Genomic DNA, 26,182 nt, shown 5'->3' on the forward strand with positions numbered 1-26,182 from the left:
ATCTGTCTTCTTTAAACCTTATAATCACTAATTGATAAATTTTGGTTGTTTCTTACACATCTAAATAAATTACAACTATTTTTGTAGGTATACAACAGATGGATCGGAGGTTCCAGAGAAACTCTTGAGAAAGGTACAATTCGAGGGGGAAAGCTGTTTTCTCTCTCTGGTTAGATGACAAGAATAATTAATTTTAGAATCATTCACTCAAGTTCCCACAGTTTCCTTGTGAGACTAACCTAATCATTTTAGAAGTGTATTCAATAATTCATTTTTCCCAACTCCATTGGCACTGATGGGGGTAAGAATTTATCCAAGTGAGAAACGCAGGTAAAGACCTAAAAGAAAATTCAAATACATAGGGAGGCGAAAACAATTAACCCATTGTGTCTTTACAAAACAAATTCTCATGGTAGCCACTAAAATGGGTGACTGATATGTTGCATTTGATCTTGGATTTACTATTTCTATATTTAAGGTGTGTTTAAAAGGTGCTTCAAGTCTTTTATGCACACGAAGGCTGAGGTTTCAAATTCTCCACCTATAATTTCTCTCCTCCAATCTCCATTCTTTAAGTTACCACCGACAAAGTTTAAATGTATGACAAATTTGTTTCACTTTTGGGCAAATGATTTCTAAATCTATGCTGCATTGCCTCAAAGATTGTGAAACACCGCAAAGAAAATTACATTATTACAAGATGATGCAGATGTACTTGGGCCACTAACATCCATCATGACGTCTGGTAATCGAAAAATTACGGTCTCAGAAACAGGATCCTAGATTTTTCGATCTACAACACTTTAAAAGTCTCCATTCTGTCAACACAGATAAGAATGTCACAGAACCATCGATACAGATTCACAATCTTTGTTTTAATACCCCATGTCATCCATGTTCGGCATGCGATTTCTAAGGGGATTTTTCTCACATTTAGAGTCCACGACGGCTGCCTCGGTGGTAGTCAATAGAATGGAGACACTACGCGTAAACAGTTAGTTGATTAGTGAAAATATAAATTCACACATATTCAATGGTGAACAAAATTTTTACCTTGCAGCATCTAACAAAGCTGTTCTAATAACTTTCACAGGATCTATGATTCCAGCCTTTACCATGTTAACATATTCACCTGGTTTAGAGATATAGTGAATGGAAGACCAAATAATGCTTTAATTACTGGTTAAAAAAACAAAAGGAAAGCCTTCAAAAACAAACCTGATGCAGCATCATAGCCCAAATTCAGATCATCTTGCTCCAATAGCTTGCCTACAACAAGAGCTCCATCAACACCAGCATTTGATGCTATAGTAGAAGTAGGTGCCTGTTAACCAGAAACATGTCACGACAGCACAGCAATCAAACAAAATGTGCACACATTTCCGTATGAAATTAAGATCGATGATGTGTAAAAGAAGGACTTAGAAACTCAACTCTTATACGGAGGTGCATGTTTGTGTGTTTAAAGAAGGAAAAGGAAAGAGAGAGCAAGAATGCAGAAGAACAAACCTTTAGAGCGTTCTCAATTATTTCCACGCCTCTTCTTTGGTCCTCATTCGCAATTTTAAGGTCCTTAAGAACTCTAGTGGCATACAAAAGAGCAATGCCACCCCCTACAAGAAAATCAACCGTATAAAAGGGAAAAAATGTGCTTATAAAAGATACTTTCAGATGACAACATATTTTCTTCCAGGGGATGTTGCGTGCCTCCACGGCTGGAAACTCTATTTCAATAACAACAAACACCTCCTCCAATGTTTGTTTTAGATCTAATATTTTTGTTCCGGAAGAAGTTCTACTAACTTTAGTTGCATAGGAAATATTTAACAATCAATTTAATCTAGATTCATACCGAGGACCTTCTTTTCCAGGAAATTAAAATATATTAATAATAAAAGAAAAGATAATTTACAAGGCAGACCAGAGGTCAACGGACCTGCGTAATGGGCTTTCCGAGTTCATGGACCACGAGGTCGAGCGCACCGTCAAAAGAGAAAAAGGAGAAACCAAAACGGACTAAGCCTACTAAAAAAAAAGACCCCGATCCTACAAATCTAACACTGAAAAAGGTTTAAAAGTCGCCTGAAGCCAACAAAGAGCCCTAAACTTAATCTTGTCCCAATGACCCTCCAGCAAATCTTCTTGATTATAAAAAATCCTCCTGTTCCTCTCCCACCAAACTGACCGGCAAATGCAATTAACCACCATATTCCAAAAGATTCTTCTCTTTCTTCCCAATTCAGAGTCCTAAATCCAATTCAAATAACTCGAGTGGTTTTAGGGATCACCCAAGCTAAATCCAATTCCCCCAAAGCCTTGAACCAAAGAATGCTCACAAAATGACAATTAATAAGAAAATGATCTTGAGTCTCCGCCTCCTGCCTACACATCACACACTCATCTACACCAGCTCACAAGTTGGAAGTTTACCAAGACCAGCTGTCCACGTAAACACTCTAACCTTAGAAGGAATTGGCACTTTCCGGATGAAATTAAAAAGAAGAGGAAAGAGAGAATGAGGGAAAATGGACTCGAAGAAGATATAACTGAAAAGAAACTCAAAGAGTCCAAAACCCAGATTCTGATATCTACAGTCCCTTCTAAGAAATTAACCCTCTCCAAAAAACCTAACACCACACTCCGCTCATCCAACTCGCCATCCTCAAATCCCTTCGGAAATGCAAATTCCAAGAAAGAGAAGTAATGCCAAACGAGAAAGCTGAAGAAAGAAGGAAAAAGTTCCTGAAAAGAAGAATCCCCCAACCAATGATCCTCCCAAAATCTGATCAGATCACCCCCATTTACCGCTGCCACAGACTGAAGAAAGCTAGGTATATCCTAGAAATGAATTTCCAAAGAATCTTGCAAGTGGCATTCTTGGCAAGACCCGCATCCCACCCGTTATCCTTCTTTACATGAATACTAACAACAGTCTTGCACCATAACGAACCCCTCTCCCTAGAAAACCTCCACCACCACTTACCTAGTAAAGGTTTGTTCCTCAAACAAATACTACCGATACCCAAACCAACCCCAACCCCCCGCTCTTTAGGTCTGCACACTTGGTCCCAAGCAACCAGGTGACAGTGGTGATCTCCGTTGCCACCATTCCACAAAAAAACCCTCATAAGCTTTTCCATGGTGTCCGCTACCCCTAAGGGATCCTAAATAAAGACAAGAAATACATAGGCCGAGCATTCCAAACCGCTGAAAACAAAGTCAGTCTCCCCCCTCTGGACAAAAACATTTTTGTTCCAACTAGCTAATTTCTCGGCAATCTTAAAAGGAGAATTTTAAAGGATTACCTCCCAAAGGGATCCCCCAAGTATCTAATAGGTCGCGATTCTACACCACGCCTGATGACACTAGCTAGCCCCTCCTCATTCTCGTCTGCGCAATTAAGGCCTAGCGAATCACTCTTCTCCGTGTTAACCTTTAACCCTGACAGCGCAAAAAGATTTCAAAATCTCCACGAAAAATTTGACATGATTATCCTCTTTCACAAAAAATAATGTATCGTGATCCGCAAACTGACTGTGAGAAATTTCAACCATACCTTGCCAACTTCCAACCCTTGGATAACGTCCAAATCTTTAGCCTTGTCTATCATTCGACCCAACACATCCACTATGAAATTAACAGGAAAGGAGAAAGAGGATCCACTTTCCTGAAACCTTTCACACCCTTGAATTTTCCCCCAGACCTCACATTCATAAGGACCGAAAACGACACAATCAAAAGACAACCATACGAAACCCAAGAAACTCCAATCTACATTGTCATAAGTCTTCTCAAAATCGACCTTGAAAACCCAACCTTGTTTCTTTCAATAGCAATGAGACAACACTCTAAAATCTGTCTGCCTTCGATAAAAGCGCCTCGAGTGTCTTTTACAGTCATTGACATCACTTTCTTCAATCTCGACCGGTAACCAAGCTAATAGGGTGAATATCTTTAATTAACACGGACTCATGCTTTTTAGTAATCAAGCATATATAAGTTTCGTTTGTAATGCCGTTGACGATGACCTTCTCAAAAAACTCATGAAAGACCTTCATCAAATCTCCTTTAATTATGTCCCAACATTCTTGGTAAATCAAATAATATAAACTAAGAGAAAATATTGACAGAAATAGCCAATTTAAGTTTTCAATCAGTTTTAATATTTTCTGATAGTCTTTTAAACTGATATATACTAAAAGGTGGCATACAAGTATGACATGAGACACAAACTAAAAACGTGGTTGGACTTGTTGGATCACCTACTGCAAGGCTACCAATTGTAAGTATGATCCAATTTTTAACATTTGAAAAAAGGTGTCTTCCTTATTTAAAGAGCACACAAACTTTACCAGGAACAATGCCCTCCTCCACAGCAGCCCTTGTTGCATTAAGAGCATCTGTCACCCTATCCTTCCTTTCTCCAACTTCTGCTTCACTACCCCCTCCAACCTTAGAATGTTAAGCAGAAGACAGTACAGTACCAACGGATGAAACACAAGTTTGCATCTGAAATCAGTCTGTGGTAATGACTATACCTTGAAAACTGCAACACCTCCAGACAATTTTGACAGCCTTTCTTGTGCTTTCTCCTTGTCAAACACTGCAGTACTGGTCTCAAAAGCAGTTCTTAACTGTAGAGACGTAAAAGAAATTATCGGAGTCACAATGATACTGGTTCCGCATTATTGGCATTCTCAAGCCAGAGAAATTTTCTAATTTTTCTTCACAAAATCTAACCAGGTAGTAAGTACGACAATAGGCATATAAAAAATCAAACTTCATGAATGTATGGTTAAGCTCCACCCTTAGGTGAAGTAAAGCAGTGTGTTGTCATTTATTTGATTTTCAACAAACTTATTGTGAGAGCCCAGCCCAAAAAATTTAAGTAAGGATAAATAGTAAATAAATAAAAAAAAAGAGATAAACGTAAAAAATTTCTTTCTCTCTCCCCGTTTTCCTCCAGCACCGAAAGCTTCATCTTCCTTTCTCTCTTTTTCAATTTCGAAGCTTTGACCTTCGATTCTAGCCGCTCCGGTCGCCGAAAAATTAAAAGAAATACATTTTCGGATAGCTCTCGTCGCAAGCTACGCATTGATACCCATTTTGCACAGAAATCTCACGATACTTTTCGAGCCCGTCGGAGAACGCCGCTCGTTTTCGCCGGAATTTGTGAGGAAACTCTCGGTTTAAGTTTCCTAGAACTCTACTTCGAAGCCTTGAGGTATAATTATAATTTTAAGGTTTCGAAATTTTGGGTATTTTGACTAATTCGAATTTCAACAATTGATATATGATGTATTATTAATTGTAGGTGAATTATTGAGTCGATTCGAGGTATTTATCGACGTTTTCGGAGATTTATTTGCTGAATTTCGAATTTTCAGAATTATAAGTTGGGACATTTCGACTTTTGAGCTGTACATGCGCTAGTCGGACACCGTTAAGATGTTGTGATTTGAAATTATAAGTTCTGGAAATTTAATGTGAATTTTGGAATTACTTTCGATAAATTCCTTGATTTTTTAATTAAGATAGGAATTGATGTGCGATAAATAATTTTGCCACAGGATTGGAGTTTCGAGATATATTTAAGATATTTTGTGGTAATTAAAGTCCAGTTGAGGTACGTACGAACTGCTTTCATTACGACGTCTATTATGACGTGAGATGACGTTGAGTATTTTGTAATGAGTTATAGCGTGTTTTATGTGCTTCTGTGAATATATGATTGCATTCATTCATTTATTTGAATTGATCTTATTAGTGCATAGCATTTCGAGCCTTGACTCTGTTGATTGCTATCATTACTGATCTATCGAGTTGTTGCGTCATCGATGGAGTGGGTGGGTAGGATTAGCACTCCTGATGACTTGCATGAGTACTGAGCGGGTCGCTCCCGTACCCTCGATGCTACGTGCATGGATGAGCGGTGGCATGATATTACGTTGCTGCAGTCCTGACACGGGTAGCCACTGTTACTGTTGCTGATGCGTTTCATTTGGACTCCGCTTTGGTATCCATTATTTTGTTGTTACCGACACGCATTGCATTGCATTTCATTATATTTTACTTGATTTTATTTCATGTCAGTTATATTTGTCGTAATATTAATGGTTCGTCGTACTGGGGCCCGACCCCTCGTTTCTTTTTATGCTGTGGTTGTTTTGATGCCATAGCAGGTTAACCAAGAGGATTTGACGCGTCTGGTGGAGCGTCAGGTAGTGGTGCCCAGTCGTCGAGTTCTCAGATATATATATATATATATATATATACTATATTATGGAGTCATACATTTACCGGGGAGATGCCCCGTGTAGCTGTACTGTTATTTTTAAGATGTTTTGTATTGATAGTTGTGTGATCGAGCCTTGCCGGCTCTGCATGTGTTTAGTCCTGGCCAGTGCGGCTATAGATTGTGAATTGATGTTGTGACTTTATTTCGAGTATATAAATATTGCTTGTGATGTTTTGATTATTTTGGGGATGTCCTATTTACGAATAGGTCATGTCGAAATTTTTGTAGGCCCAAAATGGAAAATTTTAATCGCTTTCACTGTTTACATTAATAAATCCTGGTTGTTTGGTCATTAAATATTAATCAGGAGCACGGGCCCCCACACTTATACATGCAAGGCAATGGTTTAACGAGACAGTTACAGCTAAACTTGAGGGAATTTTAAGGTACAGCACAATAGAAGAGGGAAATATTTCAGAAGAAACAGCATTTAGTCCATCATAAAAACAGAGAATGCAAGTGAACTTCATCAACCCACATTTCGAGGAAAAAAATCGGTAACATCAGCATTCGTAAAGAGCAAGAGTAGGTTCTAATTAGATTTTTACAGTCTCCATTAATACCTGCTCGCACCTTTCTTCAATCAGTTTCTTATCCCCTCCTCCATGTAGAATTAAAGTGTCATCAACTGAAACTGTTACCTGCTCCACCAGGGTATAATAAGGATTCTGGTCCGTGGAAGTGTTCGACCAAACTTTCATTAGAGAGCACCCTCACCTTTTTAGCGGAACCAAGCATATCAATCTGAACTTTGTTCAGACTAGTTCCATATTCTTCACTTATAATCTGCAGAAATCAGTGAGTTCAATACTAAAAAGGTACAACTAATAAAAATGTGGAGGTTAGTGGAGCATGTCTCACCTCTCCTCCTGTGAGAATGGCAAGATCTTCTAAATTTGCTCTTCTGTTATCTCCAAAACCAGGAGATTTGATAGCACAAACCTAAATTTTATTATAAACTAAATACAATCTTTAAGGGAAAAATTGGAATTCTCGGGAAATAAAACAGAAGCCATAAATTCCAAACATTTTGCTTCTCGTTTAAAACATGTCTGAATTTTACAGAGATTCATGAAAATACGATTGAGTGACTAAAAACATAGCCCATTTACCTTCAAACCTCCATGATGCTTGTTGAGGACAAGCATAGTAAGTGACTCGCTTTCCACATCTTCTGCAACAATTAATAGTGGTCGGTTTCTCTGTCAATTGGTAAAGCCACAAGATCAATCGAAGCTCATTGTGTGCATTCAAATATTTCCAACTGACATCGACTTTATTTACCTTCACGGTCAGTTCCAATACTCTAACAAGTGCTTCCATGTCCGAAATTTTCTTCTCATGGATTAGGATTAAAGGATTTTCAAGTTCCTGTACATTGAAAGGGAATTATAGTAAACAAGCACAACTATCGATTAAAATGAAAATAACAGAAATGCATGTGTTTTCACTGGACAATCACATGCTTGCACAAGTATGCATATATTGCAACTTAAATTTCCATACACATTTTTTGGTTTTTTCATCAGTAACAAAATAAGGAGAGATATAACCACGGGCTAGCTTCATCCCTTCCACCACTTCCAACTCATTATCCATGGTATTACCATCCTGAAGAATTTTGAATAATAACTCTCATTATCTTTTAAGACTAATCATTACAAACCCAAGTCAAGCTAATGGCAAGACATACTCACCGCAACTGTAATGACTCCTTCCTTCCCAACTTTCTCCATAGCCTGTGCTATCATTTCACCAATTTCACTTTCACCATTTGCAGAGATAGTGGCCACCTTTACAGGATACACCAGTTAACATCAATCAAAGAAGATGAAGAAAGCTAATTTTGTCCACTTTATGTGCAATTAAGAAAGAGTTCGAAAAGGTTAAAAAATATGTTTATTTTAACAGGTTCAATGCAAATGTATCAAATAATAATCTAGAAATTCATAAAACTCAAAGAAGATTATTTTACCACTTTACCTTGAAATCTTAACACTATCAAAAGCTGGCAAAAAGGGGTACATAAAAATAGTTAATGAGAATAGTTTCTTAAGATATAGATGGATGGAGATTAAAAATTCAACAATTCATACCTTACTTTTTTTAAGGTGCGGAATTGACCAAGAAACATAAGACATTTTATAAACATCAACCTCATCAAAGTTATCTACTATGGTGAAATTTATCTAGAAAAAAGTAAACAATACAACGTTTCAGTACTGTCTTGCAAGATCTAGCCACCTGTGTAGTTTCTTCGGGGGTGCTAATCATGAGTGCTCTGCTCCTCAAATCTGCAATAACAGCATCAACAGCCATATTGATACCTTTGCGCAGGTCCATCACATTTACACCGGCAGCCACTGATTTGCATCCTTCTTTGAATATTGCCTGAGTGAGCACAGTAGCACAAGTGGTACCTAAGGCAACATCATATTCTGTGTGATATCTTATTCAATCTATAGAGACCATAAAGCTCCAAGAATTCTACCAAAGGATATTTCTATAAGAAAAAAAAATTGTATTGTAATTATAAAAAATGTAAGATATACCACGCACACTCCATGCATATAGGGGCGCAGTTTAAATGTGGGCATTCAGAGGACTAGGTTTACGCATATTACATGGAAAAATGGTGCATTCTCCAAAATTCTAATTCTATGCAATTGCTTATATCCGAGAAGTACATGTTTAGAAAAGTGCAAATATGATTCAATACAAATACATAAAAACCTCTCTGACAAGATCCATCTAATTTTAGCATGAAGCCAAAAGAATGAGAGATTACCATCACCAGCAACCTTATTTGTTGCCTCCGCTACCTGCTTCACAAGATCCGCGCCGACATTTTTTGCCTTATCCAAAAAATTTATGCTTTTGGCTACAGTAACACCATCCTTCGTCACCTGGGGGTTCCTTCTACTTTTCTGAATAATTACGTTGCAGCCCTGTAAGGATTTTAGGAAGGAATATCATTTATCCGAACTAATAAATGAGTTTATAGGGCAACCGCAAATTATTGGTGAGCGTCCTAATCCTAGGAAAACCAGATAATGGCAACAGTATTTATTATTTCCATCATTGATACGTGATATTGGACTCTAGTAATATCCTGATGATTCCATGTCTTACGGAAAAACATACAAGAATGACTGCATGCACAACGAAAATGAAAATAAGGAAGGGCAAAAGAAAACAATAATAAGGAATCTGAAGTTGAAATATTTAAGTGGAACCAATTCTTGCATCGTATGGAAATAAACCACACAAAGACAAACTCCTTGCTTTTCTCATGTACACGCTGAGCCCCTTTGCTCCTCGGCCCACAGAGACAAACGCTGTCATAAGCAAGGACAGGTACTTTTGGGGTGACACACCTAACAGAAAACTTCCGATCATTCTTTATTTCATCAACTTCAATTTCTTGAACCCAACCATAAATGGCTATCATATTTATGCAGTACAAGTAAAGACAATCAGATGCTACATGTACTTTTCGATTCGATTTGTTGTCTATAGTTTATTTTTCCCAGATAGCATAGAAATGCAAGAAATGCCAAAACATATTTACCTTTGGACCCATGGTCACTTTTACTGCTTCGGCGAGCTCATCAACTCCAGCTAGCATAGCTGCCCGAGCTCCGGTCCCAAAGTTAATGTCCTTGGCAACATAATTTCTGCTAGAAACAACTCTACTACATACCTTCCAACTCACAAACATCGATAAATGAGAAACTCAGTAGGCAATTTTACGAACACCTAAAAACTGAAGCTAGACCAGAACAATGTTCTAGTTTTACCTTGACTAAGTTCCTGGAGGTAGATGACCTGCAGACTAAGAGCATTAAGTAAAATACATTCATACGAAATCGATTACGATTCAAAATGTGAACTTTCGACCTGAATGACGAAGCAATTGCAGCGGTGGCTCTGTACATAGTGGAATTAGGTTAAAATGGAGATCACAAAAAGGAAAAATAACAGCTGTTTTGGATATGGGAGGTTTAGGGTTTAAGAAGAGCGGCTAAAACCTCCCTTTATTTATTTAACATTATAATATTTAAAATGCTGCCAAAAATAAAATAATAATAAATAAAAGGGGCCGGGCCCAAAAAAATTTGCAATCCTGGACCCGACCCCACCTAACATTTAAGATGGACGGGCCCAAATAAATAATGGGCTGGGTCAAATCAATTAGTATTTCTTTATCAAATAATAATTATTATTATTTGTATTAATATTTTATTTTGGAAGGAATTATTATTATATTTCAACATCCAACTTGTTTTTTACCCTCTCACACTATGAAACTACGTCACATTTACATTTTATTTCATAAATATAATTGGAAATAAAAGGAGATAAATTAGGTTGGATCCAATTCATTTGATTTGGAATTTTAGTCTAATGTATCTCTTTATTTGATTTTTTATTTGGTAAAATATTGATTTAATTGATCCCATTGTTAACTAACATTTTGAAATTTTTATAAATTTAAATCTAGAGTAGGGTGTGATGGTCTCACGAATCTTTATTTTTGAAACGGATCAACCTTACTGATATTCACAATAAAAAGTAATACTCTTATCATAAAAAATAATATTTTTTCATTGATAACTCAAATAAAAGATCTGTCTCACAAAATACCACATGTGAGATCGTCTCACACAAGTTTTTGCCTTAAACCGATTATATTGTTTAATATTTTGATAGTTAATTTATATATAAATATATATATATACACTACTTTGTGACTGAAATGATTTTTAACATATTTATTTTATTTTATTGATTTATAAATCAATAGATGATATACATAGTTATTTTTTAAAAGAAGTAAATTCAAATGTTTGATTATTTGTTTTAATATATATATATATATGGATCAGTTCGATCCGGTCTTGCAAATAAATGAGTAGCTCTATTAATTTTATTATAAAATTACAAAAAAAGTGGTTATAATAAAATAAAATAATAAAAGTAAAAGGAGAAGACCAAACTTTGAAAGGCAGCGGATGAAGGAAATGGACTTGTTCTACATCCTCAATTACAAGCTCCTCACTCCACTTACAAATGCTAGCCTAAAATGGAGGATGGCAAAGAATATCATTAATTTACTATAATCAGAACAAATTGAACATCTTCTACTTGTAATTGTTGCTGATCCTTAAACTCCTGCTGCTGTTCCTGATCTTTCTCTCAGTATCTTAACTCCCATATACCTGCATTCGTAAAATTTTATGTTAAAGCAAGTGATTCTCAATTCCTTTCTACTTTCTCGTGATCTAAATCTTGAAAATAATGGTTTACAATCCCACCTGCCCATCATCATGACCGTGGCTTGAGGATTAGTCCCAGGAGAATCGTAGAATGTCGAACCATCGATAACACGAAGATTGTCGGCTCCAAGAAGTTTATACTCAGAGCTAACCACCTTGCCCACATGACACCCTCCATGGTAATGCCAGATAGTAATGACTGTGTCTTTGCAAAACTGCTCCAATGATTTGGTGTCGTTGGTATGCTTGGGAATGAGGTTGACATTGGCTTGCACACTTGTGTTGATCAGCCTCTCCATCGTTTCCTTGTCACACTGCGTGAAGTTGGTGAACGGTTTCGACCGAAGAATCTTCTCTATGATGCGTATACCATCTACACAGCGTGCTACATCCTCAGGATGGCTAAAGTAGTTGAAGGTGATCAAAGGGTTGTCGTCAATATTCGTGTTCACTAGGCTAATTTGGCCTGTTGACAGGGGCCAGGCAACTTTTTCCAGGATGAAACCTCCTTGAAAAGCTTCGTGTGGGAGGTTTCTCTTCCATTCTCTGTAGCCTTGAATGGCTTCATGTGTCCTTTGCTTTGGAGGAATAGTCGACAACTGACCGATCTGTTTTCAATACATAATATGATAAACTCAAGTTTCAAGATTATTTATCTTTGGGAAATAAAAATATTACAGAAGTATAAGAAAAAGTGTTGAGCTTTTCACGCACTTCTGCGGAAGCAATTCCATGGTCCCAACGAATACTATCGGGTGACTGTCCAAAGCCACTGCTGGCTTCAATGTAGACTCCCGACTTTGTAATTCCAACTGTTTGTATGAGGGACTGTTCGACTGGCTCATTAGTTGGAACAAAAATTGTGTTGAGAGGGTTATCAGCCATGCCCTTTCCGACGAACTCGTTCTCAAGCACCACAGTTATGTTGAAGCTTTCGAGTTCAGCCCTCGGACCAATGCCGCTGAGCAACAGCAGATGAGGGCTACCAATTGCACCAGACGACATGATAATTTCACTCCCTGGCGTCTTTAAGAGAAATGCTTTGTGCGTATTCCCGCTTTCATCGTTGAAGATAACTCCAATGGCCTTAGGCCTTGCCCCTGTTTTTGAATTTGTAAAAGCAACATAATCGCATCACTTAAATCTTACTTGCAGACGGCTGTGTGCTTATCAGTCCATGCCGTTTGAAGAATAAAAAAGATTCTGGACCATACCTGAAGTGTCAAACTCGATTTTCTGAACTGTCGCATATACCAAAACATGCAGATTTTCGGGATTAGCCGAGGCAAGAAGCTCAGCTGCCGTGTGGCGGCGTCCAAATCTGTCAAAGATTGTTCCACCAATTTTGGTACCATACACGTGATCATAGGTGAATCCGTTGAAAGGTGAGAGCCCAACTTCTACCAGGCTATCTCTGATCGCTCTTTGCCATGGCGGTAGCGATGGCCGATGGACTATTTGCTTCTCAATCCACTGATATGACTCATTTACTAACTTAGCATCCCAGCCTACTCTGTCAGTGTAACTGAAAGCCACAATATAGTTATCGAGTACGATCTTTACTGTCCTAACTCCACAGTTCTACAACCAATTTCAACTTTAAAAAATCTCAAATTTGAAGAGCGGATTTGCAACAAGATGGAAAGGGATCAAGAAAAGGAGAGTAATAATAAATTATTTTTTTTAAAAAAATGAGTTTTACCTCGGGCTTGCCCGGGAATAAAATCCAGCATTGATACAAGTGCCTCCTCCCAAAACTCTAGCTCTAGAATTGAATACCCCATCGGTGGCGATAAACTCCTGAGATGCGGAGGTGGGCGAGACGTCCGCCAGCGAGATGTGAAAATTCTGCATGAAGGAGACATTAGCGTTTGCAAATGGGGTCCCTCCTCTTTCCAACAGCAACACACTGTAGCTTTGGGAGAGGGTGGCGGCGAGGGGACATCCGGCGGTTCCGCCGCCCACGATAATGTAGTCGAACGCGGCAGCGCCGCTGCTCTGAGGCTGCCATGTGGCAGAGGAGGAGAATGAGCTAGCGGGTTTGATAAAAGGATAGCGGTATTGGGCCGGGTGTTCCTCTTGTATACCTGCATTACGGAATATGGCGTCAAAAAAGAATGAAGCAAAGTAAGCTGGAAATTAGTTTGGACTTGAGGCACTAGTCTCCTAAAAGAAAAGACTTTTTTTCTTGGCTTCACCATGGATACAAAAGAAACAAGGTTACCTTGAGAGCAAGTGAGCAAAGTGGTGATCAACCAGAAGAACTGAAGCACCATTATTGAAAAACCTCCTCTTTCTTGATATTTTATCATATAAATGTGTGTGTGGCTTTTTCTGTGGTTGGCCTTTGCGTGTATATATGAATGTATCCATTGCCATTTAATGATAACAGTTGGAAATATCATTCATTGCATCTAAAAAGCTTTGCACCGTTTGGATCTACCTGCACATTTATGTTTGCTTATTTACTTTTTAAATAAACTTTACCCGAAAATAGACGAGCATGCATTGATCGTATTAATACATGGGATTAGTGATATTAATTACTTCACTGCTGTTTATACTAACTAAACAGAGAATTTAATCCTCTGACCATGTTTGTTTTTGCTGTCTTCAATTTACGTTTTAATCTTATAACTTCACGTTGTAACTTCTGGTCATTGATAGGTACAAGTTCCAATAATTTTACACTGATGAAATAATTATAAAATCATAGGCTCTAGCAAGTGAAACGCCCCCGAACCTAATCTTTTGATTAATGATCCTCAATTTGTTTTAATCTTTTTAAAGCATTAATCACATAAAAATACGTTGAAATGACAGCAAAAAAAAAAAAAAGAAGAAGTGAAGTGTTCTTGGTAGTTGGTCAATATGAATTAAAGACCGGCATGGAACTGCAATATAATTACTCGCCACATGCCTGCCGTGTGTAGGTAAATAGTTATATCTTTGTAATATGAATACTATAAGAAATCCAACCTTCAGATTTACACCTAACTTCTATGACTATTAATTGCCCGATTACTGTCATTCAATATATTTGGGAAGTTGGTTTCTCTGTCTAATCGATTTTATTTATTTCTAATACAAAAGAGTTTTATCATTTTAAATATATGTCATATAAATGTTATTTATTTTTTCTACTTTTAAATTGAGAGGACGAAACTCAATGCATATTCTTTGTGCAAATAAGATACTCTAATAGAGTACCGGTGCGCTGAGCATTGTAATTCTAACAATCATTGATATTCACGGAAAATCTAGGGTTCGATCCACGCAAGCGTCACTAATCCAGACACGGGCTTCAAAATTACCCTGAGCTTGAAATCACAAATAAGACCGTTAGGAGGGGGCCAGGAGGGTATCCTGACGTAGCCCCTCCGACGCTCAAGTCAGAGACTGAGGATATATGGGGGGAGCAGCTAAGGGCGCTGCTGAAAACAATATAGTGAATGAATTATCATACGCTCAAACCTGGTATTTATAGGAGAATACCTGGGCTTGTCATGGGCCAGTCACATGTGGGCCTCAGAGATGGGCCGTGAGTTTGGGCCGGATCTTGAAAGGTTCATCCCTGGGGTATTACCAGTCTCCCCCTCCCAAGTCGAACTGAATCGTAGGTTCAAAGTTCGATTAATTGCGTTGTTCTCGGTCTACCGGGTGTGAGTTGCGCATTATCTTCCAGCCTTTCGTCAGTCTCCAAAAATTTGGAAACAAATCAAATCGTAATCCTAGCACCGCTTCATCATCACCTCGCCATCACCCGAGCTACCGCTTCACCCCGCGCGCCGGCCCCGCCTCGCCCAAGCTACCGCTCCACCATCGCCTCACCCGGCGCACCTCCTGCTCGCCCAAAGCTTCACCCCCGCTCGCCTGGCGCACCTCCTGCTCGCCCAAGCGCCACGCTCGCCCAAAGCTTCACCCCCGCTTGCCCGGCGCACCTCCTGCTCGCCCAAGTGCCACGCTCGTCCGAGCTTCAGCCCAGCTCGCCCGACGCACCTCATGCTCGCCCAAGCGCCACGCTCGCCCAAGCTTCACCCCAGCTCGCCCGGCGCACCTCCTGCTCGCCCAAGCACCACGCTCGCCCAAGCTTCACCCCAGCTCGCCCGCTCTCGGCGCAGCGGTCGCCCAGCACCGCACGCAGACGCTCGCCCGGCGCCATGCTCGCCCAAGCTCGCCCCGCGCCGCGCATCCTGCTCGCCCGAGCTTCACCCCAGCTCGCCCGGTGCACCTCCTGCTCGCCCAAGCGCCACGCTCGCCCGCCTTCTGCTCTCGCCATCGCCTGCCGCGCTTCACCCTCGCCCTCTCGACGCTCGTCTGCCATCACGCCACATTCACGCCCAAGCACCTTCTTCGCTCTCGCACACTCGCCCAACCAGCGCACGCTCGCCCATCACATCTGCTGCGTGCTCGCCCCGCTCCCTTCACCTGCTCGACCCGCCCCATCCCCTTGTCAAGTCGACCTGCCGAACGCACGCTCGCCCGAGCACTCGTCCAGTACGTTGAGAATTTTGATACATTGCCTTGCGAATGGTTGTGTGATTTCTGAAAAATTTTTATGGGGGCGTTGCCCCCACACCCCCACACCCCCGTAATTTTCGCAGCGGCAAACATTGTTCGTTAACGACAAACGAAATAAATTTTTCTAACACAGTATGCCCTCGTCGCCCCCATCTTCAAGGTCCTCTACTAAGCTTTTGAAGGGAAATAGTTTCCACTTCCCCGTGCCCTTGACTCCTCTACTAACATAGTTCATAGCAGGAAAATAAAATTCAACGCATTCACCCTCTAACTCCTCTGCTAGGCGATGCCTTACCAGGAAAATAAAATTCAACGCCCCCACCCTCTAACTCCTCTGCGAGGCGATGCCTTAGCAGGAAAATAAAATTCAACGCACCCACCCTCTAACTCCTCTGCTAGGTGACGCCATAACATGAAAATAAAATTCAACACCTCCACTCTCTAACTCCTCTGCTAGGCGATGCCTTAGCAGGAAAATAAAATTCAACGCACCCACCCTCTAACTCCTCTGCTAGGCGATGCCTTAGCAGGAAAATAAAATTCAACGCCCCCACCCTCTAACTCCTCTGTTAGGCGATGCCTTAGCAGGAAAATAAAATTCAACTCCTCCATCTAACTCCTCTGCTAGGTGATACCTTAGCAGAAAAATAAAATCAACACCTCCATCCTCTAACTCCTCTGCTAAGCCAGGCCTTAGCAGGAAAATAAAATTCAACGCGCCCACCCTCTAACTCCTCTGCTAGGCGATGCCTCGGCAGGAAAATAAAATCAACACCTCCACCCTCTAACTCCTCTGCTAAGCCGGGCCTTAGCAGGAAAAATCAAACTCTCACCTCATCATCTCATAACTCCTCTGCTAAGCCGGGCCTTAGCAGGAAAATAAAATCAACACCTCCACCCTCTAACTCCTCTGCTAAGCCAGGCCTTAGCAGGAAAATAAAAATTCAACACCTCCATACTCTAACTCCTCTGCTAAGCCGGGCCTTAACAGGAAAATAAAAATTCAACACATTCACACTCTAACTCCTCTGCTAAGCCGGGCCTTAGCAGGAAAATAAAAATTCAACACCTCCACACTCTAACTCCTCTGCTAAGCCGGGCCTTAGCAGGAAAATAAAAATTCAACCACTCCCCACACTCGAACCTCCTCTGCTAGGTGATACCTTAGCAGGAGAATAAAAATTCAATACCTTCATCCTCTAACTCCTCTGCTAAGCCGAGCCTTTGCAGGAAAATAAAGATTCAACGTCTGCACCCTCTAACTCCTCTGCTTGGTGATACCTTAGCAGGAGAATGAAAATTCAACGCCCCCACCCTCTAACTCCTCTGCTAGGTGATACCTTAGGAGGAAAATAAAAATTCAACGCCTCCACCATCTAACTCCTCTGCTAGGTGACACCTTAGCAGGAGAATGAAAATTCAACGCCCCCACCCTCTAACTCCTCTGCTAGGTGATATCTTAGCAAGAAAATAAAAATTTTCGTCTACACGCTGCTCCTCTACTAGGCGATGCCTTAGTAGGAAAATAAAAGTTCTCTTCCACCCCAACTCTGCTCCTCTGCTAGGCGATGTCTTAGCAGGAAAATAAAATCTTTCTTCCACCCCAACTCTGCTCCTCTGCTAGGCGATGCCTTAGCAGGAAAATAAAATCTTTCTTCCACCCCAACTCTACTCCTCTGCTAGGCGATGCCTTAGCATGAAAATAAAATTTATTTCATCCTCACAATACAACAACATCCATGAACTTAATATAAGAACTTGGTTTTATTGAATTTCAACTGATTACATGGGAAAATGCAAAGATGAAATACATCAACAATAAATTCGAGAGTAATATTTTCTGAGGTGGTAAGCACTTCAGGGTCTCTTTGAAGCCTTGCCCTGCGCTTTCTCCAACTTTTATGCTCCTCTTATACCTTCACAGGACAAAGTTACCCATTTAGAAGCTTCTTCGAATGACTCTACAACTGCAAGACTGAGCTCAAGCTTCCATGCGAATGCTCGTGAACTCTCTTTTCTTCTTCCTTCACGATTCTCTCATAACAACGACGTGCGACTTTTTGGTCCCCGCACAGGACTCCAACTCCTTTTCCCCAGGAAACTTAAGCTTTTGATGATAACTGGAAGCTACTGCTTTAAAATCCTTCAGGGCTGGTCGTCCTAGAATTCCATTATACGCTGACGGGGTATCTACTACAGTGAAGGCTATCATCTTTGTTACCCGCCGAGAATCAGTCCCCAAGGATAGGGGAAGAACAATCTGACCCAAAGGCAAGATGACGTGTTCTGCAAACCCATACAGCGGGGTGGATATCGGCTCAAACTCAAATCCTCCCATCTCCATTTGATCCAACGTGCTCTTGAACAAGACGTTCACAGAGCTTCCATTATCAATAAATATTCTCGCCACATCATAATTGGCAATGGTGGTCGTTACCACCAAGGCATGGTTATGTGAAGTCACAACGCCTCGGAGGTCTTCCGGCCCAAAGCTGATGACGGGGTCTTGTGGTAAGTCTGCACCCCTAGATATCTCAAAGTTCTCCAACCTTCTCCCATGTGCCTTCCGAGCTCGCCCAAAGTCTCCATCAGTAGCACCCCCCGAGATCATATGAATCATTCCTCTCGTAGGGTGGTTATCCTCATTCATTCCCCTCCTCGGTTCCACGAGCTCCTGAGGGACATCTTGACATCCACCTTCCCCTCTCTGCTCACCCATCCTCTGATTTATCCATGGAGGGCCTTGACCACGCCTAGGGGGCGAGCGAGACCTTTGTCGACTCCTTAATGAGGATCCTTCTCGTCTATCCCGTGAAGACAATCTAGCACTGTACCCAACCCTTCGCGACTTCTGCCACCTCCCCGCGGGCTCCCTCACCTCCATCACCTCGTCCCGACTCCTATCTAGGGTAACATGGGATGAGAATTGTCTTCTACTACTAGTTCTGTCTTCCTCTCTTTCCCCCGCACCCCTCTTCCTTCCTCCTTTCTCCGCTCCCTCAACTCTACTTCCTCCGGGCCGGCTCTCCATCCTTCTGTACCGTTGGGCATCTTCCAAGTTTACATATTTCTCAGCTCGAGCCAACAGATCATCATAGCTCAACGGAGACTTCTTGACCAGCGACTTGAAAAACTCCCCTCCCCTCAGTCCTTGTGTGAAGGCACTTATCATGATGTCAGGGATAGCCGCTGGTATTTCCAGCGCTGCACTGTTGAAACGCAGGACAAATTCTCGCAAAGTTTCATTCTCTTGCTGTTTCATCACGAACAGGCTCAAATAATTTTTCTGGTGCCTCTTGCTGCTAGCAAATCGGTGCAAGAAGGCAACTGAGAAGTCCTGAAAAGAACGTATAGAGTTGGGCTGCAAAGTGTTAAACCACTGCTGGGCTGACCTCACCAACGTGCCCAGAAAAACCCTACACCTGACTCCATCTGAATATTGGTGCAACAGAGCTGCATTCTCAAATCTCCCCAAATGCTCTTCGGGGTCGGTATGTCCATCATATTCTCCAACATTCGATTGTCGGAAACTCGGGGGAAGTCCTTCTTTCAGAATGGCAAGCGAAAAAGGACTTCCTTTCTTGGGGCCGGCGCTCTACTTCCCACCTGCTGCCTCAACATCTGTATTTCTTCCTCCACATCTCTTCCATCTCCGGATTCTCCTCACTGGGGAGGGGTCGCATCTCCTCTACCCTACTCTGACTACCCTCCACATTCTCCTCTCGCTCCTGGCGAGCGGCCTGCTCTTCTACAAACATAGACTCTTTATTCCTCTTCATTGCCTCATCCACTGTCCGGGTGATAAATTGGCCCAACTGTTCCAAAGTCAAGTTTCCCACATTCTCATTGGGACAGGTTTGCTCGACCCTCGTCTCGTGGATGGGCTGCTCAGTTCTGGCCTCTTGACGAGGTTGTTCTTGTCTCGTCTCAAGATGCGGTTGTTCCTGTCCCGCCTCAGCGCGAGATGGTTCGGGTCCCCTCTGAGGACGCGATGATGCTGAGGTGGCTCTTCCACTCCCTCTCCTCCATACCATCTCTACGTCTTAACTCCAAGATTCCCACAGACGGCGCCATGTGATACTCACGGGAAATTTAGGATCCGATCCACGCAAGCGTCACTAATCCAGACACGGGATTCAAAATTACCCTGGGCCTGAAATCACAAATAAGACCGTTAGGAGGGGGCCAGGAGGGTATCCTGGCGTAGCCCCTCCGACGCTCAAGTCAGAGACTGAGGATATATGGGGGGAGCAGCTAAGGGCGCTGCTGAAAACAATATAGTGAATGAATTATCATACGCTCAAACCTGGTATTTATAGAAGAATACCTGGGCTTTTCATGGGCCAGTCACCTGTGGGCCTCAGAGATGGGCCGTGAGTTTGGGCCGGATCTTGAAAGGTTCATCCCTGGGGTATCAATCATGAAGTTGGAATCCTCAGGTTACTGTGTTTTGTGATGAACCGACGGGCTAGAGTATCCAGTTCCGTTTTCGGAGGATGTTACCTCGGAAGAAGCATGGTATGATTTTTTGCACCACTTTGTAAGGTGTTTGATTGAAGCGGGGGGGCTACGTTGGGGATCAGAATTGGCACGCCCTTGCCCTCCTCAGCCAGTTTTCTAACCGTTGGATCTTGGTTTTCTCGTGCCCAAACACAACGGAAGTTTTAAAATTTTTTAGATATTGACATTCAATATATATTAGTTTAAGCACTCAGGCTCTAACTATTTCGGGATTAGCCGAGATAGCTCTTGATGTATTTCCTACGAACTTTCTTCGAAAACTCCTTTCTTTAATATTCGAATCAGGTTCACGATTAGAAAGATTTGTTCCTCTTCCAAATAGCACTAGAATATTCGGAAGAAGTTTCAACGTTGGATATTAAAATCGAGAGGCGGCTCAAACCAAAAACTCTTTGATGTGGCCGAAAATTTTGAGAGAAAAGTTGGAGGAATTTGGCTTGCTTGGTGGCTAGGGTTATGGCTTATTTACGATTTTTTATAATCAAGCCATGACCTAATTTTCACAGTTAACATTAATGTGCTTGATTAATTAATTGGACTAGTCCAACTAGTTTAATTAATTAATCAAAGTCCATTAAGAACTTTAATTATTTAGTATATAAGAATTGTACTCCTACAAGCACATTAAACATATTTCGCACTATATTTAATTTAATATTTAATAAACTCAAATTTTGACTTTAATAAATTAAATTCTCAAATTTAATAAATTCAACTACTTGAATTTATTATCTCCAAATTTTATAAAATCATAAATTCAATTTCTTGAATTTACTATCTCATAAATTCAACTCATTGAATTTATTTTCTGAAAATTTAATTATCGTAAATTCAACTCCTTGAATTTACTATATCATAATATAAATTCAACTTCTTGAATTTATTCTCTTCACGGGAACAAATGATCCAGTGCTTGTGTGACCCTCAATGGTTCTGGAATACAGCTAGCTGTGGGTTCACAACTCTTTGTGATTCAGGACATAATCATTTATTCGGGTTTACCCTAATTTGCTCCATTCTATGTTTCAACAATTGATCATGAGAATGTCAGAAATCATATTTCTGATTAAATCTATCGAATCATGGTAAGAGCGTCTATTAGCATCGCCCCATGATTACCTAGGTATCACTGATAGTGCCTGCAAGAACTAGTCGATTATGATTAACGTACAGTACGGTCCCTTCATCTCATATATCTCGATCGAATCTGCAATCATTGGTTCATCGAGGGTTGCATAATAATTCGATAACTATGTGACACATCTTTGAGAATAAATAGTTGCATCGAATGTACAATTGGATAACTCTTCTCTAACGTACAACTCATACTCTGGCTACAATGCACTTGTTCCTACATGTGTCATAACTGTTCCCAATCTCGCCACCTTATGACCCTCCTGGAGTCGGTAAACGAGTCAAAGCACAGCCCTAGCATATAGAGTATCAGTGTCGTCCCGGGTCATAAGGACTAATGGTGTACAATCATAACCACGGACTTATCCTCTTGATGAATGATAACCACTTGGAAAGTCCGAGGGAGGGTAGTTCGATATAATCATTATATGACTACCCATCTGCATGTTTGGACATCTCTATGCTCTTATCAAGAAACGCGGTACACAACATCACGTATGCTAGTCTCGAGCTCAAGCGACCTTTATCCACGTTTTAGGCAGTTGAATCGATTATGAACGAATTTAGATCATACAGTGTTTACAAATGAGTTTCAACATCGAATTACAATTCATTTGTATTAAAGTATAATCAAAAACTTTGTCTATATTGTTTACATGAGTATACAGATAAAGAAATAACAAATCATGAAATAATGAATTTTATTAAAATAAAGATTGTTTATTACAACTGAGTTAATAAATTTCCTAGCCAACAGTTGGCTTACAGGGCATCTACTCTAACACTAACAAAGTTCATGATGGTTGGGAGAAATTTGGTTGAAATTTGAAAGTATTCCAGGCAACTAGGATATGAAAATTGGAAGTTAATCAGATGAGTTTATCTCAATTCTTCACATAAAAAAACAAGTAGCAATTGGTTCAAAATAGATTGTGTAAAGCCCATAATACAAAAAAAAAACAAGAAAAAATATATTATCCAGAACATCATTAATGCAAGCAGAAAGAGTTTGGACAAAAAAAAAATCATGAGTGGAGCAGCTTAAAAAGCAAAGGTGACAAAATGTTGCTCCTAGAAAAGAGGATAATTACTATACATAGTCACTAAAGTAAAACCAAATAGCCTTACAAATTTCCACGTAAATCTTCTCTCGCATTCTCAATCAAATTGCAGGACAACAGGAGTAAGTAACTTTCTACTTGTCCGCAAGAAAAGAGATTGTTGTGCGTAAAGTTATATGAACAAAAATAAGATATTTCCCATAAAACTTTGATAATAAGATCATTTGTAAACTAAGAAGGACAAAATAATAACAATAGGAGACTAATTCAGTAACAGCTCCATTAATTAAAATGTGATGAACTAAAACAAAATCCATTCCAACTATCAAGACAAAAGGTAACAATAGGATACCTCAAAAGGGCCATAAATTCATTAAAACCCATGACATCTAAAGCAACGATTGCCCGTGGGGGAGGTAACCAGTTGTTACTTCGCCTGCTAGCTTCCTGAAAATTGAATAAGAGATCAGTGATTATATACCAGCACACAATCAATCCATCACATCAAAAAATAAAATAAACATGCATTAATGCATATGTCTGCACCTGAATTATAACATGTCACCCATCACAATATGATCAGCAGGTATGCACGTTTACCTGAGCAGCAATTGCTTGAGTAACAGTATACTCGGTCTCAACTTTGAACTGCCGCCACAATGATTGTGAGAGCCCAGTATATTTGGTCCAAACACATTCCCCAAGCCCGGCCCAATTTGAGTAAGTTTTAATTAAAAAAAATGAAATGAAATGATAATTATCACTCTCTCTTCCCGTAAGCTGCATCGGCCGAGCTTCGTTTTCTTTTCTTCTTCAATTTCGAAATTTCTTTCCTCGATTATTGTCGTTCCGCTTGCCCAAAAAACTAAATTAAATACATATTCGAAAAGCCCGTGACGAGAGCTATCCATTGATACCACTCTTGCTAGGTGAAATCGTGATTTCCGAAAATCCGTCTAAAAACGCCGCCGGCTTCGCCGTTGAAATCGTCGTATTCCGCCGCTCAAAACTAAAAATTGATTGAGGGGTTTTGTTCCTTATGTCGTAAGCTTCCTTTTGGTACCACTTTTGCAAATTTTCGAGAATAACCCGTCGGCTCCGTTTTTCTGCGTGATTCCGGTCATCTTCTCCGGCGAGTTTGCCGCCTGTTGCCGGTGAGCTTCGGTGTAGGCTTGATTTTAGCCACTGTTGTTCGGAATTAGATTACAAGCTACCTCGGTGCGAATTGTTGCCCACGTGAATTTAATTCAATTTCGACTCAAATAATGTATCATTATTGATTAATTATTGGGTTATTGTTGTAGGTTCCAGAATTGTGCAAGTTAGAGGTATAATTTGGTGAACCTAGAATTTATCGCAGTCGCTTAAATATTAGGTTAGCGTCATTTAAAGCTAAAAATAATATTTTCCGACGATCAATAGAAATGATTGATTTTAGGCATTTTAGTCGAATATTGGAATTTTAGAATTTAAAATGCCTAAATTGTTGAAATTGGATTTTTAGTGAATTTAAATGGTTCTGGAATTTTTATATGATAATAAGACCATTTAAATTAATATTTAGGTGATTTGTCTGAGTTGGCATTTCCAGGACTTTCTTGAGAATTTAAGATATTTTGTGGTAAATTAAGTCAGTTGAGGTACGCATGAACTGTTTTATTATGACGTCTATATGAGGTGAAATGACGTTAAGTATTTTGTAATGAGTTGTGGCGTGCCTTATGTACTTCTGTAAATACGTGATTGCATTCATGCATTTATTTGAGTTGATATTATTAGTGCATAGCATTTCAAGCCTTGACTCCTTTGATTGCTATTGATATTGATATTGATCTATCGAGTTGTTGCGTCATCGATGGAGCGGGTGGGTAGGATTAGCACTCCTGATGACTTGCATCAGGGCTGAGCGGGTAGCTCCCGTACCCTCGATGCTACGTGCATGGATGAGTGGCGACTTGATGTTGCGTTGCTACGTTCCTGGCACGGGTGGCCACTGTTACTGTTGTTGATGCGATTCATTTGGACTCCGTTTGGTATCCGTTATCGATTGTTACCTTTCACGCATTGCATTACATTGCATTGCATCGTATTTTACTTGATGTTATTTCATGTCAGTTATATTTGTCGTAATATTACTAGTTCATCGTACTGGGGCCCGACCCCTCATTTCTTTTTATGCTGTGGTTGTTTTTGATGCCATAGCAGGTTATCCAGGAGGATTTGACACGTCTGGTGGAGCGTCAGGTAGTGGTGCCCAGTCGTCGAGTCATGGTTGAGAGTTCTCAGATATATATATACTATATTATGGAGTTATACATTTACCGGGGAGATGCCCCGTGTAGCTGTATTGTTATTTTTACGATGTTTTGAATTGATAGTTGTGTGATCGAGCCTTGCCGGCTCTATCTGTGTTTAGTCCTGGCTAGTGCGGCTATAGGGTTGTGAATTGATGTTATGACTTTATTTCGAGTATATAAATATTATTTGTGTTGTTTGGAAATTTTTGGGATGTCCTACTTACGGGGAGGTCATGCCGAAATTTCTATTGGCCCAAAAGGAAAATTTTTAATCGCTTTCGCTGTTTACATTAATAAATCCTGATTGTTTGGTCATTAAATATTAATAAGGAGCACGGGCCCCCACAATGATTTACACTGGACATGTGTTAACAAGGTTTTTGACAATGGAACCTGGATTAGGTAAATGTAACATAATTCAAGAATTGCTGCATGGTTGATAAAACACATGTTCACAAGCCACTGAAAAGCCACCAAGCTCCACAATCCACATGCTTAAAGATAATACATAGTTGAAGATCTGGCTTAAGAGAAAAATAGTTATAGATAGAAAGTTTGAATCAAACGAAGCATAGAGTTGACCGATTATTTCGATTGGGAAAAATTCTAGCAAGCGGACTATGTCAAGTTATAGTAATTGGATGAAAAGTCCAAGTATCGATCCCACAGAGACTATTATTTAAATACTAAGATTTAAATTATTCGAATTAATCTAGGCAAACAATAACGAGTGATTTGATGATAATTTAACTTAATTCAATTAAACTAATTTATGCTAAATTAATGATTAATATCGAATTTGCAGAACAGCGAGGAACTTGGGGATTTTTCAAATTTAAAAAAAAATGATCGGGAACACACAACGGTCCAAACTTTGATTATAGTCATGTATTGGGATTAATGAATCACAGATTATTCGATGTCACGATGAAATTCCCTGAATTAACTATAAATCTATTTCTAGAATTTATAATCCTATTTTCATTTAACAGTCCAATTATTTCTAATTGAATTTAATCAAACAAAAACGCATTATTCAACGATGGAATCACAGCTGTCGACTAAAATCGC

General features: G+C 40.1%; 2 protein-coding genes and 2 long non-coding RNA genes across 5 annotated transcripts; 1 reads left to right on the plus strand and 3 right to left on the minus strand.

Annotated features, from left to right (window-relative positions):
* Positions 1-527: 527 nt before the first annotated feature.
* Positions 528-10,335, minus strand: LOC142520056 (chaperonin CPN60-like 2, mitochondrial). The gene is made up of 18 exons (XM_075623014.1): positions 10,199-10,335; positions 10,099-10,126; positions 9,870-10,001; positions 9,087-9,246; positions 8,543-8,718; positions 7,996-8,091; positions 7,805-7,909; positions 7,583-7,669; positions 7,411-7,500; positions 7,160-7,240; positions 7,016-7,084; positions 6,862-6,939; positions 4,539-4,634; positions 4,353-4,452; positions 1,510-1,613; positions 1,219-1,324; positions 1,054-1,132; positions 528-981 (listed from the first exon to the last, which is right to left on the minus strand). The coding sequence occupies exons 1-18, from the start codon at positions 10,234-10,236 to the stop codon at positions 876-878; spliced, it is 1,731 nt and encodes a 576-aa protein (XP_075479129.1). The 5' UTR covers positions 10,237-10,335; the 3' UTR covers positions 528-875.
* Positions 4,645-25,456, plus strand: LOC142520057 (uncharacterized). Of its 2 annotated transcripts, none has more exons than XR_012813890.1 (4): positions 4,645-5,224; positions 5,315-5,337; positions 5,571-6,182; positions 25,020-25,456. It is a non-coding gene; the product is annotated as an uncharacterized LOC142520057 (long non-coding RNA). The 2 variants fall into 2 exon arrangements; XR_012813889.1 differs by having other exon boundaries at positions 5,571-5,626.
* LOC142521122 (protein HOTHEAD-like) lies at positions 11,200-13,935 on the minus strand. Its single transcript, XM_075624324.1, has 6 exons — positions 13,802-13,935; positions 13,280-13,664; positions 12,792-13,102; positions 12,292-12,677; positions 11,617-12,185; positions 11,200-11,520 (listed from the first exon to the last, which is right to left on the minus strand). The coding sequence occupies exons 1-6, from the start codon at positions 13,887-13,889 to the stop codon at positions 11,466-11,468; spliced, it is 1,794 nt and encodes a 597-aa protein (XP_075480439.1). The 5' UTR covers positions 13,890-13,935; the 3' UTR covers positions 11,200-11,465.
* Positions 23,167-25,629, minus strand: LOC142520058 (uncharacterized). The gene is made up of 3 exons (XR_012813891.1): positions 25,448-25,629; positions 23,415-23,462; positions 23,167-23,261 (listed from the first exon to the last, which is right to left on the minus strand). It is a non-coding gene; the product is annotated as an uncharacterized LOC142520058 (long non-coding RNA).
* Between the last annotated feature and the right edge of the window lie 553 nt (positions 25,630-26,182).

Source organism: Primulina tabacum, chromosome 12 (genome assembly GCF_025594145.1).
Source record: "Primulina tabacum isolate GXHZ01 chromosome 12, ASM2559414v2, whole genome shotgun sequence".
Taxonomy (NCBI): domain Eukaryota; kingdom Viridiplantae; phylum Streptophyta; class Magnoliopsida; order Lamiales; family Gesneriaceae; genus Primulina; species Primulina tabacum.

Coding starts and splice junctions, on each gene's coding strand:
- LOC142520056 (XM_075623014.1), bottom strand. CDS start 10,236: ATGTACAGAGCCACCGCTGCAATTGCTTCGTCATTCAG. Junction 9,247..9,869: donor AAGTGACCATGGGTCCAAAG/GTAAATATGTTT, acceptor AAATCCTTACAG/GGCTGCAACGTAATTATTCA. Junction 6,940..7,015: donor TGCTTGGTTCCGCTAAAAAG/GTGAGGGTGCTC, acceptor CTGGTGGAGCAG/GTAACAGTTTCAGTTGATGA.
- LOC142521122 (XM_075624324.1), bottom strand. CDS start 13,889: ATGATAAAATATCAAGAAAGAGGAGGTTTTTCAATAATGGTGCTTCAG. Junction 13,665..13,801: donor TTTGCTCACTTGCTCTCAAG/GTAACCTTGTTT, acceptor TCCGTAATGCAG/GTATACAAGAGGAACACCCG. Junction 12,186..12,291: donor ATGGAATTGCTTCCGCAGAA/GTGCGTGAAAAG, acceptor TATTGAAAACAG/ATCGGTCAGTTGTCGACTAT.